The sequence below is a fragment of the Dipodomys merriami genome, unplaced genomic scaffold, assembly GCF_024711535.1.
Source record: "Dipodomys merriami isolate MVZ:Mamm:240054 unplaced genomic scaffold, mDipMer1.0.p SCAF_8, whole genome shotgun sequence".
Classification (NCBI taxonomy): Eukaryota; Metazoa; Chordata; class Mammalia; order Rodentia; family Heteromyidae; genus Dipodomys; species Dipodomys merriami.
Genome location: NW_027206401.1, coordinates 6064917 through 6082826, shown reverse-complemented (window position 1 = coordinate 6082826; position 17910 = coordinate 6064917). Strand labels below are relative to the sequence as shown.

Sequence of the window (17910 nt, the reverse complement as noted above, 5' to 3'; positions counted from 1 at the left end):
TGGAAGTCTCTTGGATGTGTTCTGTAACATGACTTCCAGATAGCAGAGATTAGAGGAAGTGAGGTGGAGATGTCTACATTGTGGCAGGAAACAGTCCCATAATACCCTTCACTGAGTTTCCGCTGCATATACAGTAGTGTAAGGTGGTCTGGAAAACATGGACCAAATAGGAGTTTCAAGTAAAAGTTACCAGGATAGAGAATGAGCAGTTTTGAAACTATGCCACATGAGGTAAAAAATCAAACTTGGAAATGAGGGAGGAAGGAAAAACTTACCAGAGTGTATGATTGTGCTGATATTGTAATAAATCAGTTTCCTTCTACCTTAGCCATGCCTCCTAACAGCAGATGTTCAAATGAGTAGCTTTTGATTCAGTAATGAAGAAATTCCTAATAATGATAAATGCTTATAACCGAGTGTATAAGTATTTACCATAACACAGGCTTGGAGAGACAAAATTCAATGGAACCACTCCTTAGCACAGCTCATAAAGTGAAGTGAATATAACTAAAGTCCACTGCTGGGCAGATGCTCTATGACCCATTCGCTGCCAAGATTTTATCTACAGTAGAAGGTAGGCTCTTGCTTTGTGCCTGCCAAAGAATCTGCTGGACTTTGATCCTCATATTTGTGTTTCCCTGAGTTGTGGGGAAGACCTAGCCATTGGTTGAGATGGAGTCTCATGAACTTTCTTTTCTTTATGCCCAGGCCAACACTGAATTACAATCCCCTGATTTCCATCTCCTAAATAGCTAGGCTTATAGGCATGAGCCAACAATGTTGGGTTCACAATAAGAAATTTGACTGTGGTACCCAGAGCTGGTTGGTGTCTTTGAAGCAACATAAAATATTCAGTGAAAGTCCAGGGACGTTCTATTTTTTAGCTCTTTTCCTTGTGAGTTCTCTTCTAGTCATTAAATGATGTATAAAGTTGGTGATGAATTAACTTTGTAAATAGGGTTTTACTGACACCCAGTGGTAAATATGAACATTAATATAATGTAATGTAATGTAGTGTTAGATGTATAATTAACACAAAATAAATATTTATTTTATAAAACTATAATGATAAATTTGTTTTGAACTGTACTTTCAAAAAGGAGTTGACTATTTAGGTGTTGTTTTATCTTTGAAATATTTTTACCCTGAAATTTCAAGATTTTCAATATGGTTTTGTTAATTTGTAGGCAAACGTAAATTGCCTTTAACTTTTAATGCGTATTATTTCAGCAATTTATTTTCTTGGTTTAAAAAAAATAGAAAAACATTACCTAAGTTATGAGTTTGTTAAAGTTTAGTGATGCGAGTCAGTAGCACTGAAAAATCCAACACTACTAACGTTACTTTTATACAATGGTGACCCCTGTCTTACCTGGGTTTCTGTGAACCAAACTGGCAAAAGCTGCTGTGTGGTTAAGGAATGACAGGTGATAGGAGATTTGCCAAAAATAAAAAATAAAAGCAGAAGAACTAAAGAAAAACTTCACTGGCTAGCTTAGAGAGAGAGAGAGATAGATAAGAAGCCAATACTTAAATGACAATACAGGCTTTGAATATTCTATTATAGACATGGAAGCGTCATTTTTATTAGTTTTATTATTTTACCGTATTTGATTTGTTCGATCCATCAGATGAAAGACATGTTGACTGACTACAACATAATTTCTATAGCCTGAGGGGTCACATGCACCATTACCTGAATGGAGTTGATTGGCTGCCGACTGGGCTCATGGCTCCCAAGCGCCCCCTGGCCGTGACATTTCTCATTTCCCTCAGGATCTCATGGTTGCTTATTCATCCTGCCCCAAGAACCTCCTATCCTCGGGCGGCGGGGCTCTGCTGTATGCAGCTCTCTGTGAGAGGTTTGGGTCTGAAGGTAGCCGGAAGCCCACCAGGGGCTCTCTCACTGCCTCAGGATGTCCAGGCCTGCCAGGGCCAGGCACTGATGACCTCTGCTCATACTGATCCAGTCGCTTCTTAACCACTTCACGAATCAACACTGAAAGGTTCAAAGGTCACTGTGATCTTTCAGATATTAGATGACTTACAGGTGAATAAAAAACACTCACTAGGCCTCCCCCCTTCCCTGTAACATAACTTCTTATCAAGTCAGCATATTTAATTCACATACCCGTATGAATGCATGGAATGAGATACCATTTCTACTTGTCTTACCAGAATACCAGTTATAAATAAGGATAGAAGATAAAGATTAAAAGGGTAAGAATAATACTGAGGGTGAAGATCTGCACCTTTGTTAATGTAACTGACACACTGAAAATATAAGTTCCAAACTATAAAAATTAATGTTTCCATTTTTTTTGTGGCAGGGCTAAAGACTCCTACTTACTAAGCTTGTTCAATACCCTCCAGCCATGTATGTCACTGGTTCATTTTAGAATAGGGTCTTGTTTCCTTCTCTAAGGATACTGTGCCTAAGCTGTGGTCTGCTCACTTTCAGGCTTCCCATGGTTATTGGAATCACATGACATGGCATGTTCCAACCATGTTATCTAGCTTTTTTCCATGGAGATGGAGGCTCTCGGACTTTTCTGTCCAGGCTGGTCTCAAACCACAATCCTCCCATTCTCAGCCTCCCTGGTAGCTTGGGATGACAGGTGTGTGCTGGTGTACCCAACTATGGATTGAAAAGGAGTCTTGAGAACTAGTGAGCAGCTGCATTATGTCTTCAACTTATTCTTCCCACTAAAAAGCTGAGGTGATTTTTTAAAAATATAAATTCGTTTTTCAAAATTATATTTAAATAGCTTTACAAAGCAGTTTTAATTCAGCATATTAATTTATGTATACCATCATCTTCATCAGTGTCACCCCTTCTGGAGAGGTGACTTAAAGAAAGTCAGTGACTTACTGTCCAGCACTGTTCTTCCCACCATGTGGTATTCCATGGTCTTTTCAACTTCATACATTAGCCATGGGAGGAATCCTACCTCAATATCTGTTTAAAAGAAAAAAAGCTTCATTAAGTCATTTTCACAAATCATTAAAGACAAGAAGAAAGTGTCTTCTCCATAATGGAACAGATTCATCAATATTGTTTTCGTAATACAAAATGTTAAATAAGCTCTTGCCATATTCTTCAGGTATGTTCCAGCCAGTTTCCTTTTCTATTGCCGTCCAAGTTGTTTCTCAAAGTTTTTTTTTTTTTTTTTTTTGGGTCCAGTCGTGGGGCCTGAACTCTGGGCCTGGGCGCTGTCCCTCAGCTCTTCAGCTCAAGGCTAGCGCTCTACCACTTGAGCCACAGCACCACTCCTGACTTTTTTCTTTTTGCTTATGTGGTGCTGAGGAATCGAACCCAGGGCCTTGAGCATGCAAGGCAAGCGCTCTACCACTGAGTCACCTGCTCAGCCCCATTTCACAAAGTTTTTGAGGCCTTCACTGGAGTCAAAGCAGTTAGAACTTTGACTCTGTAATGCTTTGGGGCTTTACCAGTGTGATCTGAGGGGGGTGAAGGAGGCAGGGGGTAGAGGTAGATCTTGCAGAACTGCTTTTAACTGAGTTTTTAAGGCACTCTGTAACAGAAAGAACAGGGACTAGTGTTATGGCTTGTGTCTGCCACTTGCTACTGTGTTGAAGGATTGGTCCTAGTTGATAGTGCCACTGGGAGGTGGTGGAACTTTTAGGAGCTAGGCCTAGGTGGAGAAAGTAGATGTTTGGGGTGTTCCATTCAGGCTGTGTTATGCCCTGCCTGCCCTTTCTCTCTGCTTCCTAGCTACCATGAGGTGAGCAGCTCTGCTGTATGTCTTCTGCCATGATGTTGAGACACTACAAGCACAGAAACTATGGAGCCAAGTGACTGTTGACTGAAATGTCCGAATCCATGAGCCCAAATAAGCCTTTCTTCCTTAAAAGTTGATGATCTCAGGCATCTCGTTACAGTAAAGAACTGTGGACTTGGAGTTCCAAGTCAGCTGGAGAACCAAGCCTTTCCACTGAATATTTGGGAACAAAGATTTAATTTGTCTGAGTTTCAGCTTGCGGTTCTGAAACATGCTAATTATATCTGTCCCACAAGCAATTATATCATATATGATAACATACATGATATGGCTACCTCTGCCCCATAAATGATATCATATGTGATGCCATTAGTATAAATGAATGATATTTATTTGTAACTTGACCTCTATGGATTGAACTATCAGTGAAAATGAACATTACTGTCATTTTCTCCCAAATACTGTGATCCAATGACAGACCTGGAAGCAAAGCCCCAGAGCTCTGAGTGCTTTTAACCCAGGGAGGGTAGCAGTGAGCACAGAGGCCTCTTCTAGATCTGGCTTGACTGCCTGGAGATCAGGGCTCCTACTTGAAAATGTCCAGCAACTATCATAGTGCCTGGGACAATGTAAACACTCCAGTGGGTTTTCAACTGGAATAGAGAGCTGAGAACATGCTAATAACTATTTACAGGTGTTTTACATAGAAAACACTTTGTTTAGACCAAGTTTCATGTATTTATGCTTCAACTCCTAAAACATCCTCATTTCATGCATGAGCACAGGGGAGGATCATGAAGCCTGTTAATGAAGAAGTTGGAACCCAAAGTCAAGATCTATATTTCTACTAGCCAGTGTTTTTTTTCTTACTAAATAAATATATTCTACAATCAAGATCTTTATAAAACCACCTTTAAAATGTCCTTTTGGATCTTATTTGCTGGGAATGAGATGAGTGTACTATTCCCAGAATCTAATTTATTAGAATCTGTCATGAGCATCTATTAAGTTTGAACTAAGTTCCCTTAGAGAACTCTCTCTGTATGGAAAGAACAAAGGAAGGGTGACATTGATTAAAAAAATGTTCTGTTGTTTAAACTGATCATAATCATTGTGTATATTTGTAGGGCACTATAACGCACTTCTTATTGGTGATGGTACTTACCACAATAGTTAACTTAAACAGTCTACTTCAACGTGAAAACTGACATGAGGGTGCTTATTATGACAGACTTAGTACAACAAAGCTCTCCACAAACCTCTTTCAACAGGGTCGTAAAAGTAGCCACTGTCCCTGAGACTGCCGAAAACAGATGGCAGCAGGTCTGCCAGGTAGCGCTGAGCAAACACCCGGGCGGAGATCTTCTGTGCTGTCTCGTTGTGCTTGTGGACGATGTCCCACTGCTGCTGCTTGCGACGCTCCTGCCGAGAGGAGAAGATGCCATTGTAGACGGTTACTTAAGAATTAGGACTTCCTCAGATGGTGCATTTGGAGAGGTCACTAAGTTTAGACTTGTCAAAATATGGTTGTCAATATCTCAACTGAAGAGTCCTATTTTTCATCAAGACTTTAATGAGTTTCAACAACTTATATGTACTGAGTTAAAAAAATCTATACACACACATGTTAAGTTGGAGCTTAAGGTAAAACTCAACTACTGATCATTTGCAAGTAAAATAATTTCAAGATATACATACATGGATGCTATCACAAGATTAACAATAGCCAGGTGTGGCGTGCACACCTGTAATTCCAATACTTAGGACAGTGCGACAGGAGGATTGTGAGTTCAAACCCAGCCTGGGTTATATAGAGAAGCCTTGCCTCAAAAAAAAAGTACAAATCCTAAATACATACATATTCTTCATTAGTATTATAAATACTGATATAAAGCTACAATTGCTAAGATATCTTCAATTAAAGAATTTAGGCCAATGAATGAACTCATTTGTAATACTCTGAATTTACAAAGCTGAAATGGAGATTATGAAAACTTGTTGCTCTTTTGACTATATAATATCTATAAAGTTAACCAATATTTGAACTGTGCTCCTCAGGTCTCAGCCTCCTGAGTAGTTAGGATGACAGGTGTGAGCCACCAGTACCCGCTTTAGATATTTTTTGATAACGATTTCACTGATTATTTCAATGCAGCTTTAAACAATCACACAATTATTAATTTTGAGGAGAAATTTACAATTCAGTATGGCTAAATATTGAGTAGCATTTCTCAACAAACAAGTAACTTGGGCCCTTTGTGAAGTTATTTTAGCTGGTACTACTTGTTAAAATTTATTCATTTAATGTGTAATAGGTAACGGTTACTGGCAGGACCAGAAATATCCTTGAAGATTACTGAGGCCCCAGTGTGATGGTGATGTTCCAGGTACTGGGAGGCAGAGATCAAAAGGATCATGGTTTGAGTCCAGCCTGGGCAAAAAGTTAGTGGTCACAATCACAACAAATATGAAACAGAGCCAGGTGTCTGTGGTTCACGTCTGTAACCCTAACTACTCAGGAAGCTGAGACCTGAGGATCGTGGTTCAAAGCCCTCCTGGGCAGGAAAGTCTGTGAGACTCTTATGTCCAATTAACTGCCAGAAAACCAGATGTGGCACTGTGGCTTAAGTGGTAGAGTGCTAACCTTGGGGCGAAGAGCTCAGGGACAGTGTGCAGGCCCAGAGTTCAAGCCCTACTTCTGACAAAACAAAAAACAAGAAAGCAACAACAAAAAATACAAATATGCAACAAACCACCTAAGTGTGGTGATGCACGCCCATGATCCTTGCCAGGAGGGAAGCACAGGCAGCCATCCAAGGCAGGTCTTGGGCAAAAAGCCTAAGAGCCGATTTGCAAAATAACTTCAGCAAAGAAAGGGCAGGAGGCATGGCTCAAGTGGTAGAGTACCTGCCTAGCCAGTGTAAAGCCCTCAGCTCCAACCGCACTACCACCAAAACCCAAGCCAAACTGAATGATACTTAGTCTATAGTTTCCTAACTATAACATAGTGGTCTATTAAAAAAAATGAGTTGTAAAATTTCTCTTACTGAAGGTTCATAAAAACTATAATCTGAAAAATATTCTACAAGGACTTGAGCAATTTAGAGCTCCCTAAGGTTACAAGAGGGCCTGGTCACTTAGAAATGAGGTCCACAAAGTTGTCTGGCCACTGAGAAAGATACATAGTCCTGGCCACTGAGGAGCAAGGTCCACAATTCTATCCAGAATACAATGGGCCTGGCCAGGGAAAAGTGAGATTCACAAGAGGGCCTGGCTATGGAGAAACGAGGCCCACCATTCTACCCAGATCCTCTGCTTCTTAACCCCAGCAAGCCTGACAGACAGTACTTTTCCCTTCATCACTGTGACACTGAATTACAGCAAGTCAAAATATTTCTTTCTCTAGGGCTTCTGATATTTAAGAGCATCTTCTAACTGGGACACATGTAGTTTTGGAAACTTCATTTAATTTGGAACTTTCACAAACTCAATTTAGGTAACATTTATGTAAGTGAAACTTCTAAAAAGTCAGTCCATGATGAATCTACGATCTAACAGAGCCACAACAAATCTTACAGGTCTTTTTTTTAAAAACTGTATTTCCAATGACTAGCTTTATGACATATCATACATAACTTTTAAGTAGCTAAAGCTGGGTGCTGGTGGCTCACGTCTGTAGTCTTGGCTACTCAGGAGGCTGAGATCTGTGGATCGCAGTTCAAAGCCAGCCTGGGTAGAAATTAACCACCAGAAAACCGGAAGTGGAACTGTGGTTCAATGTGGTAGAGCACTATCCTAGAGCAAAAACTGCTCAGGGACAGCGCCCAGGCCCTGAGTTCAATCACTATGACAAAAAAAATTAAAAAATGAAGTAGTTGAATGACAAAGGTGCTGGGGCTCTCTCCTAAGGAATTGCCTCAAAGAAGGTAGTTCACTCACATGAACAAAGACCAGTGTTCAATCCCAAACAGTAGGTGGAAAAAGAGACTAAGAAAGGAAAATAGAACTGTATACTTTTTCTTCCCGGTGTCGTCTCTCTTGCTCTTCTAGCCGCTGAACTTCAGCCAGCTCTACGTTCCGTATTTCTGCATAGGCATGCTGGCTGGCACGCAGGTTGGCCAGCTCCTCTTCCTCCATCACTTCCAGAAGAGCCTGCTCAACTGTTTTCCCAACCAAAACTTCTAACATTGGCTTAACTTCAAGATCAAAGTCAAAGAGCTTGAACACATAAATGGAAGCAAATCAAATTTGAAGTGTGAGCTAAATGTATAAAAAAATATGAAGTAGAATAACAATAAGATAGTATTTATTAAGGCTGTACAACAAACACTGTGCTAGTAATTTATTTGTGGTTTTTAATTCCCAAAAGGAATTTTACAAAGGTACACAGAATAGCATTTTATTTTTGGGCAAAAATGTATTAAGTTAAAGTTATGAAAACAACATCTCTGCTTTCATTAACATGAAACTTGGTATTCCACAATTTAAGATCAAATTCTGAAATCAAAAGGAAATGTCCTGGTTTTTCTTATATTCTGCCTATGCTGCTCAGCTTTTACTGCCTTTTAAAATACTAGTTTGATGAGCTAAAAAACAAGAATGATGACTGTTTTAAGCCATTCATGCCTATGATTTAGAGGTGAATTTATCTTCCAAGTAGCATCTTAAGACTTACTTTCTTTCCCAGTTTCAGTGACATTTCTAAGTTCCTTCAATTCTTAAATCACTTTTAGCTCAATATGCACATAATCACTACTATCTCCTCTTTAGCTTCCCATATTAATATGAAAATGCAATTAAGCCTTTATTAAGTAGTTATACAAAGAAGTTACTATTCCATAGTAAGATTTTTTTAATGGACAAAACCATAGAAGTCACCTACTTTACAAGTTACTAGGTGTGCAATCTCTTACATCAGGGAAACGATGTTTCTTATTTGGTACAAGTCTGTCTTATGTGCACATATTAGGCAAGTATATAAACAAACAAAATGTATATAAACAAAACATGTATTTGAGAAGATTCCTAATAAGCAAAAAGGAGAACTCAGAATATGGAACTTAAATGAATTTCTGAGGGGATAAGTTGGGGAGAAGACTACTGGAAAGGATGACAATAATCAAAATTTGTTGTACATATAAATGCACATGCTCAATAAAAACCCTTTTGTACAAGCATATGAAAATAAATAAGTGAACCTTACTCATATAACCGTAATCCCTCTGTATACTATTTTTACAATAAAAACATATATAAATAAATGAAATTTCTGGCTACTGCAAGATAAAACTATTATAGATATTGTGGATTGCATCTAGACAGAAACCTTCAAAGTAGAATCTTTCTGACCATCAAACAGTTCTCAACTACACTAAGCTTTACATAAACATAACTTTTCCTCCCTTATGAAGAGAGAGAAGCCAAAAGATCATACTGTACCTCTCCTTCTAGTATTTGGGTTGCTACATCCCTACCAGTTTTGGCAGGAATGAAGAGTGGTGTTGGTGGTCTGTCCAAAAATGCATCTGTCTGGCATTCCATATCAACTTCTATTATCCGGTCAGCAAGCTCTTCAAGGTACAATTCTGAAAAGAAGAATATTGTATACTGCACATTTGAAATTCTAGTCTATTTCAAGCATACATGCACATTTACAATTCCAGCTCCTTCTTGAAAGTGGTGCACGCCACTAATCCCAGCACTCCAGAGCCAGAGGCAGGAGGATCACAGCTTGAAGGCTGCCTGGGTTTCCTGGTGAGACCTGTTCTCGTTAAAAAAAAAAAGAGTACAGATACCCTCCCTCCCCCACACCCCAATTCACAATTAAGCAGATCAAAGAAGAAGGCTTAAAGAGATAGGGCTTCAATGCAGGGTTCAATTCACCTGTTGCAGTAAGTGTTTTAAGCATATAGATGGTCTCAAAGTCATTCAGGCTAGTGCCTTTCCAGAATGTGTAGAAATCATTGAGCTTTGCATGAGAGAGAGAAACTAAGAACATGAGACCACAGATGTATGCGAGATGCAAACTACAAAAGGGATGACACTGTGGTCAATGCATCATACTGTCATGCGCCAAGGCCTCACGTCACTTAAGGTTATTGATGTAAAACAAGTTCAAGTGAGGAGTGACATCTAGGAGGGTAAGAGTAAAGAGCACGCGTGTTCTTCATGGAGAGATGGTGTGAATACAGGATCCCCGGATCAGCCACGGTACTTCCCCACCACATCCCACTTTCTTCATGTATAAAAGGAATCAAAATTACTTGTTAACTGGAACCTTCGCAATGACAGAGAGGTTCACAGGTAAAAGAGCTTGTGTAGTCTCTGAAGAAAGACAAAAAAGTCATGACTGTATTGCTTAATATTCTAATAGCACAAACAACACTAAATCCCTCTCAGAGGTCACAAATCACTGACAGTCACTCACTCTAGACTAGGCTTATAAACGCCAAAGAGGAAAACAGATATGGACCAGTTCTTTTTGCTTTATTCCACAAATAGCTCTAATGAATTTGCTCATCATCTTGGAAGGGTACAGCATTGTGGGATTACCAAGAATGCTAACAACACAGGTGACCCTAGAAGAGACATGTGGGAAATATCTGCTTTCCATACACCAAACTGATGAAGCCCTTGGGACTATACAAATGGAGGATAAAAGGAGAGAAGGAAAGAGGCTGCTGTCAGAAGTGAGTGGGGGGGCTGGGAAGGTGGCTCAGTGGTAGAGTGTTTGCCTTGCATGCTCAAGGCCCTGGGTTCGATTCCTCAGCACCACATAAGCAAAAAGAAAAAAGCCAGAAGTGGCACTGTGGCTCAAGTGGTAGAGCGCTAGCCTTGAGCTGACGAGCTGAGGGACAGCGCCCAGGCCCAGAGTTCAGGCCCCATAACCGGACCCAAAAAAAAAAAAAAAAAGAAGTGAGTGGGTTTTCTCCAAGCAGACTTAGTTGCTCTCCTCTTATAAGCCACAACTGAAATAACATTTGTGAAAGGGCTAGGAATTCATTTGTTCATAAAGTCTTTTTAAAGCTACTGCCCATACTTCCAGCCTTATACAAATACAGTAACAACATATACTATATATTTTTGCTAATGAATGGACATCATTATCAAACTGGAGGATTGGCACACACAGGAAAACAAACATCATATAAAGGAAAGGAAATGGCAGTGAAATACAAAAGAGCTGTCACAAACAGCTGAGCAAACTGAGGAGCCACAATGCCAGTGACAGGGCCACGCACCTGTCTGCACGTCCACATGCTTTCTGCCTTCCACAGGCTCTGGAGTTCGTGGCCGGAGCCGTTCTTGGGCTCGTTTTCTGGCAAGAGCCCTCCTCCGAGCCATCTGTTGTCTCTGAAGGTCTAATAAATCAGGCTGTCCAGGCTGAGAGGGACAGAAAAGGCTTCTACAATTAGAAAACATTTCCCAAAGTGCCTCCTAGATTGTATCAAGGAACTTGACATAAGAGTGCTTCCAGATCACCAGTGACTTGATGATTAACACTTTGTTAGGCCTTTTTCATGTAATAAGAAAGTGTCTGGCAGAGCCTAAAAGTAACTTCAAATACAAAGAGATGGATGCAGGATACTACCTAGTAATTGTTTTCCCAGGAAAATTATCTTACCATACTTTCATGTGCAGTTAAAGAAAAACATTGGATTTAAAAAATCCAATCATGTAATTCCAGTTACTTGGGAGGCAGGGATTAGGAGGACCAAGGTTGGAGGGCATCCCAAGCAAAACGTTACCAAAACTCCATCAACAAGTAAGCCAGTGGTATGTATATACTGTCACTGCAGCTATGCAGGAGGTGTAAATCGAAGACGATGGTCCAGGCTCACCAGGCAAAAACTCAAGAGCAACAAGATTGAAAAGGCCTGGAGGTCTGGCTCAATTAGGTCCATTTGAGGTCCTGAGTTCAAACACCAGTACAACACACACAAAAAAAATCTAAATTACATATAAATTTCCTTAAAAAATTACTAGCTTAGATGGGTGCCGGTGGCTTACGCCTGTAATCCTAGCTACTGAGGAGGCAGAGATCTGAGGATCATGGTTCAAAGCCAGCCTGGGCAGAAAAGTCCGTGAGACTCTTATCTCCATTAGAAAACCGGAAGTGGTGCTGTGGCTCAAGCAGTAGAGCGCTTGCCTTGAGCTGAAAAGTGCAGGGCAGCGTCCAAGCCCAGAGTTCAAGCCCCATGACCGACCAAAAAAAAATTACTAGCTTAAATCTTTGGTCCAACTGAAAACATCTTTAGTCTAAGGACACAAAATAAACTGAATAAAAGATTGAAAGTACAATTTTTCACAGCAGTTCTACAACCTTTGGAAGTCTATGGTAAATCTATTAATGGTGGTTCTCTTCTCTGTCCCCTCCCTCCCTCCTTCTTTCCTTCTCTTTTTTTCTTTCCATTTCAGGGCCTCCAGTTTGGCTCTTCTGTCCATAGCTGATACTCTACCAGTTGAACCATGCCTCCAGTTCCAGGCTTTTGCTGGCTAATTGAAGAGTCTTGCATTTGTCTGCCCTGGGCTGGCTTCAAATCTCTAACCTTAGCTCTCAGCCTCCTGAGTAGCTAGGGTTATAGGTGTCAGCTACCTGCAGGAGGCTTATGGGGGTATGGTTTATATTTTTCTAGCAGCTCAGACTGAACTTTTTTTTTTTTTTAAGTCGGTAGTGGGTCTTGAACTCTGGGCTTGGGCATTATCCCTCAGCTCTTCAGCTCAAGGTGAGCCCTCTACGGCTTGAGCCACGGCACCACTTCTGGTTTTCTAGTGGCTTATTGGAGATAAGAGTCTCACGGACTTTCCTGCCCAGGCTGGCTTTGAACCATGATCCTCAGATCTCAGCCTCCTGAGTAGCTAGGATTACCGGTGTGAGCCACTGGTGCCCGGCTCTAAACATCTTTTTGTATGCATATCTGCCATCCATAACTTCTTGGTAAAATGTCTGCTCACAGTTTTTGACCATCTTCAAATAGGCTTTTATTTTTTTCAACTTATGAGTTCTTAGAATTCTATATATTCCCAATATAAGACCTTTCTTGGATATGTGATTTGCAGGTATTTGTAGCTGTCTCTTGAGTTTTTTTAGGAGAGCAGATCCTGATGGTGCTCTTCATGCCTATCCTGTGTTTGCTCGAAACAGCAGCTACCAATTAAGTCAAAAAACCCAGTCTCATTCAAATCTGAACATTTCTAGAATCCCATTTTTTTAATCTATGAAAATTTTGGCTCTCTTTGTACTGTTAATGGGTAACTTATTCTGTGTTTAGCCCCAATGTCTTACCACTTCAAGTATAAATTACTTTTAGATTTTTCTATTATCCCCACTTCTGAAATGTAATAAAATAGGATCTTGAATATTTCATCCCCATGTTTTAAGCATACTACATGAGGATCTACATGAACTACGAAATGTAATTTTAAAACTCTGAGGAAAGTTATATCGACTTCTATTTTGACTCATTCCATAGTTTCGTCCTTTTTGAAGTCCCTCTCTCCTCCCTTCTACACCTTCTGTTATCATTTCTGTTTAGAGAACTTGTTCTTTTTTGTCCATACTGGGGTCTGAGCTCAGGGCTTCTTGCTTGCTGGGCAGGTGCTCAATCATTAGCCACACCTCTAGTCTGCTTCCCCTTCCTGCGGTGTTCCCCCCGCCCCCCGCCCCCCGCCCCTGCTATTTCTTTTTAAGGTCTGCTAGTGACACATTCTCCTAGTCTTCCTTCCTCTGAGAATATGTTTGTTTCACATAGTTCCCAAAAGATATTTTCACTATCTTTTTGCCTCTATGTTCCAGAAGAGAAATATACTGCCATCTGAAGCATGTTGCTCAGTGTTAATGTGTCATTTCTAACCAGCTCCTTTGAAGGCTTTTTGTTTTTAGTTTGGTGGTTCACTTAATTTCTTAAATCTGTAGATCTTCTGTTGAAGCTCTGGTATTTTCAGGCCTTGCCTCAGTTTCTCTTCTGGGGTTCCAACAACATAGATGTGATCTTTTGTTATTGTTCCTTTGCTGCCTAAGGGTGGAGGGCAGGGAGCTATTTTCTCTCTGCTAAGATGGTAATTTTCATTCATTAGTCTAAGTTCACTTGTTATTTCCCCTGTCACTTCTGCCCAATGGGTTTATTTTGGTTATTGTATTTTTCATTTATATAGTTTCTACTTGCTTCATTTTTAATCTATATTTTTTTTTGCTGAGGTTTTATTCATTTGCTTAGAGAGTGCATAATTGTTCACTTTTGATTAAATACTTTTGTATGTGCTTTAAGATTCTTAAAATTCCTACATTTTAGCATTTTGTGTTGAGTTGGTTTTCTCCTTATAAAAGACTGTCTTGATTTTTTTATGAGTGGCTTATTTAAAAACCACATTCTGGCCAGGCGCCAGTGGCTCACATCTACAATGCTAGATACATCCTCAGGAGGCTGAGGTCTGAGGACTGTGGTTCAAAGCCAGCCCAGACAGGAAAGTAGTTTGTGAAACTCTTATTTCCAACTAACTACCAGAAAACCAGAAGTGGCCCTGTGGCTCAGGTGGTAGAGTACTTGCCTTGAGCTGAAGAGCTAAGGGACAGTACCCAGGCCTAAGTTCAAGCTCCATGACTGCAAAAAATAAAATAATAAAAAAATCATATTCTGGAGATGTGGGGGTATCATGACACTCTGGATTCCCCTGAAGTGTTTTGCCAGGGCTTTCCCCTTTATGTTTTAGTGTGCAAATCTGGATAGTGTTGGAAGATGAAATCCCTGCTGTGCTCTGCTGACAGCACCTTACTGGAATTATTACTATCTCTAGAACTGTTGTAATCTTACAAAACCGAAACTCACTACTCATTAAATACTCTTCCTATTTCCCCTCCCCCTAACTCCTGGCAAGTATCACTAGGACTATCTATGTCTTTTTCTTTCTTCTTTTGAAAAAAGATTGAACTCAGGACCATACATATGCTAGGCAATGCTCTACCACTGAGCTACATTCCCAGCTGTTATAGGTCTTTAAGAATTTTCACTTGTGATTTGTCTTTATTTCATTTTACAAGTATTTCTGCAAACAATGTGTTAGAAATGAAGACATACACACAAACAGACCTGTCCCCACCCGCGGTGCTTACCAGGGTCCCTGTGGGCAGTGCGTACGTGTTGCCTCGGATCACCCTTCTGTCGTACATTATGTTCCCATAATGCATAGATTCTTCAGATCTGTAAAATAGCAAATAGGAGAGTACTTGAAGAAAGTGTTGATAGCCAGAGACAAATTCATTTTCTGTAGAACTTAGAATGAAATATGTGGATAGTGTTGGGAAAGACCAAGTGGATGAGAGAGGGCAGAGGCCTGGACAGATGGAACAGGCTTTAATCATTGCCGCAGAGTGGGTGGGAGAAACATGGTGCAGGGAGTGTGGGGTTAGAGTTTACATATAGTTGAGCCGAGAGGTTTTTAGGAATGTCTTTGGGGTTGTGGTAGACTGTCCTGTTTGCGATTTATGATGTTCTTCTGCCGCCGACAGCTCAAGGCTAGAGCTCTACCACTTGTGCCACTGTGCCATTTCTGATTTTCTGAGTGGTTTATTGGAGATAAGAGTCTCATGGCCTTTCCTGCCCGGGCTGGCTTTGAACTGTGGTCCTCAGATCTCAGGCTCCTGAGTAGCTGGGATTATAGGCATGAGCCACTGGCACCTGGCTAAATAAGAAAATTTTGACTTGACACAAGACAAACTAAAGTAAATAACACTGATTGCTGGTGATGATATAAGGAAAAGATTTGCTTTCTATTTGTTCCTATTAAAAAATAGAGATAGCTTTAAAAAAATCCCACTTCTAAAAATCTGTCTCATAGGAACAAACAAATATCCATCACAGAAGCAAAATCTGGTAGCAAACTGAGTATCTATTAATAGGAAACAATCTTAACAACTTATGGTACAATCTACATGCCATCAATGCTATGCTGCTATGGAAAATAAATGAACAATTTTAGTTTTATGGAGAGATTTCCCCAAGGAATTGCTAAGTGAGAAGATGATACTATAGACTGACCTGTGATGGTCTTGTCAGCCTGACTAGACTGAGAAACCCCTAGGAGATTTGAATAGCTCAAGGACATATTATTTTGTACATTGAAAAGCACTAGTAATTTTAAACTGAAAGCCAGTACACCTTTTCTGTGTTTCTGTCTTCTCATGACATTAGCATAGAAACTTAGCTAGGGTATAGCCTTCTCTTGATATTATTTCCATCTTCATCCCCATTTGAGTCCTACTCCAGAGCCTTGTTGGGTTCAAACAGACCGGATTCATATCCTACACTCCTGGAGTGTTTGTACATATGCTTTCTTTTTTATGGACTGTTTCCTTCTCATGCCTTGTTCTCTCCAAATTGACTCGGCTACTTCCTTGCAGATCTTAAGTTTAGCACCACACTCTATGTAATAGTCTTCCTCTGTCTCCCTATTTCCCCTTAACAGGTTAGCAACCCTCTTGTAATTGATATTTCTGTCTTTTGTGCTACTTTGATACACTAATTAATTGATCACTAAATTAGTTCAACATACAAAATTAACTGTCCCTTATGAAACAGCATTGATTCTCATGTCTAATTTCAAAATAATGAATTGTAAGTACCCATTTATATTAACCAGAACCTGTCTCTGGAGGGACTAATTTTCATAATGAATCTTTTAGTAACATAAACAATATCTCTTCCAATTTAAGTCTGCCGTCTTGGTTTTGCCTTAAGTGATAGAAATCTCTTACTAGAAAAGTCTATCGGAAAAAACTGTCAATCTAGACTCCGTGTTTGAAATGAACATCAAAAGTTATATTGCTAATCAATCATCAACAAGGTGTATTGAGTGCTTACTGCCTGTCGGGCATGGTACTATGTGAGCAAAAAGATGCCAAGGTTCCGGCTTCCATGCTGCTTAAATTCTTGTGGAGATGGAAGCCGAGATTCCACAAATTGAAGCTTTTAGAAAGAACTTTAAGAGCGCCATCAAGCTTATGGTCCTTATTAAGTACGGATGCCTGAATAAATGCAAATACTCTTTAGTGTAAAAATACTAACAGCCCTGTGTGGAAGGGTAACCTAATTCCTGCCCAGAGTCTGGTATGGAGAATGCTTTCTGGGGCCGTTATTGTGCACGCTCCGGTGTTCAACCCCTTCGTACAATTAAGTCAGGACACCCATATCGCAGTGATCGCTCCTAGAGGTGTTCAGTGCGTGGTGGGACCTCGACAAACAGCCGTCGACTCAAACTTTTGAGAGACGGGGCCGCTCATGTCCGCGGTAGGGTTCCCGTCGGCACTCAGTACCGCCGCGGTGACCCGGCGCCCGCCGGGCCTGCTCGGCCCCTGCTCGGATCTCATTCTGAAGAGCGCGGAGCGGGAGGCAGCAGCCAGGGCCTTCCTGCTCGGGATGGGGTGCGAGTGGAGAGCGGGGCTGCGGGGTCACTCACGGCTGCAGCGGGTCCTCCCGGTAACGGCGGCGCTGGCAGGGCACGGCCCGGGGCCGGCTGGTGTAGGTGTAGGTGCCGCCGCCCAGCTCCCCCGGGTTGCGGCCCGCCATGGCGGGGGCCGAGGCCATGTCTGGGGTCGAACCGCCCGACTTCCGGTGGAGCTTGGCTTTGAAGCAGGTGGGCGCTAAGGATTCGAGAGAGCCGGAGAGGCGTAAGTAGTGCCAAGGGCAGGGATGCCGCGGGGGGACGAGGGGCGGGACGAGGGGCGGCTCGCGGGGAGGCGGCGCGGGGTGAGGGAGGCCGGCGCCGCAGGCGGGAGCTCCACTCGGCTGGCTCCTGGGAGCGCGGAGCCTGTCGGAGGCGTCTTCACCGGTCGCCCAGCAACCCGGGGATGCGCCGGAAGTCCCGCCCTCCTGTAAGTTCCGGCCGGTGGGTTTCTTGGGAAGGCCGGCAGGGAAGGGCACTTCCGGCCTCTGAGCCCGCCCCCCCGCCCCGGGATCCCTGGTGCGCCTGCGCGCGGGGCGCTCCTCGTGGGGACCCGGCATGGCCGTGTTGGCGGAGGCCCTCCGGGACGCGGCGGCTGTGGCCAGCGCGGGTGTCGGGGGCGGCCTGGCGGAGCTGGTGTCGGCGCCATCCTCGCAGGCCTACGTGCTCTTGTCTGTCTGGGGCGTCCTCGGTGGCTTCTCGCTGCCGCGCTCCCGGGGGCCCGGCGGGGACT

General features: G+C 41.9%; 1 protein-coding gene across 1 annotated transcript; it reads right to left on the bottom strand.

The window, feature by feature from the left end:
• Positions 1 to 1574: 1574 nt before the first annotated feature.
• Rsph3 (radial spoke head 3) lies at positions 1575 to 17737 on the bottom strand. The gene is made up of 8 exons (XM_070010808.1): positions 17193 to 17737; positions 14851 to 14938; positions 10982 to 11123; positions 9180 to 9325; positions 7755 to 7958; positions 5000 to 5162; positions 2873 to 2959; positions 1575 to 1999 (listed from the first exon to the last, which is right to left on the bottom strand). The coding sequence occupies exons 1-8, from the start codon at positions 17735 to 17737 to the stop codon at positions 1791 to 1793; spliced, it is 1584 nt and encodes a 527-aa protein (XP_069866909.1). The 3' UTR covers positions 1575 to 1790.
• Between the last annotated feature and the right edge of the window lie 173 nt (positions 17738 to 17910).

Bases quoted from the DNA above. Each gene is read 5' to 3' on its own strand.
- Rsph3 (XM_070010808.1), bottom strand. From the start codon at position 17,737: ATGCCGGGTCCCCACGAGGAGCGCCCCGCGCGCAGGCGCACCAGGGAT. The intron at 11,124-14,850 runs GTAAGCACCGCG...TGTCCCTCTCAG, and splicing joins CACTGCCCACAGGGACCCTG to CCTGGACAGCCTGATTTATT. The intron at 2,960-4,999 runs GTTTGTGGAGAG...TCTTTTAAACAG, and splicing joins TTACGACCCTGTTGAAAGAG to ATATTGAGGTAGGATTCCTC.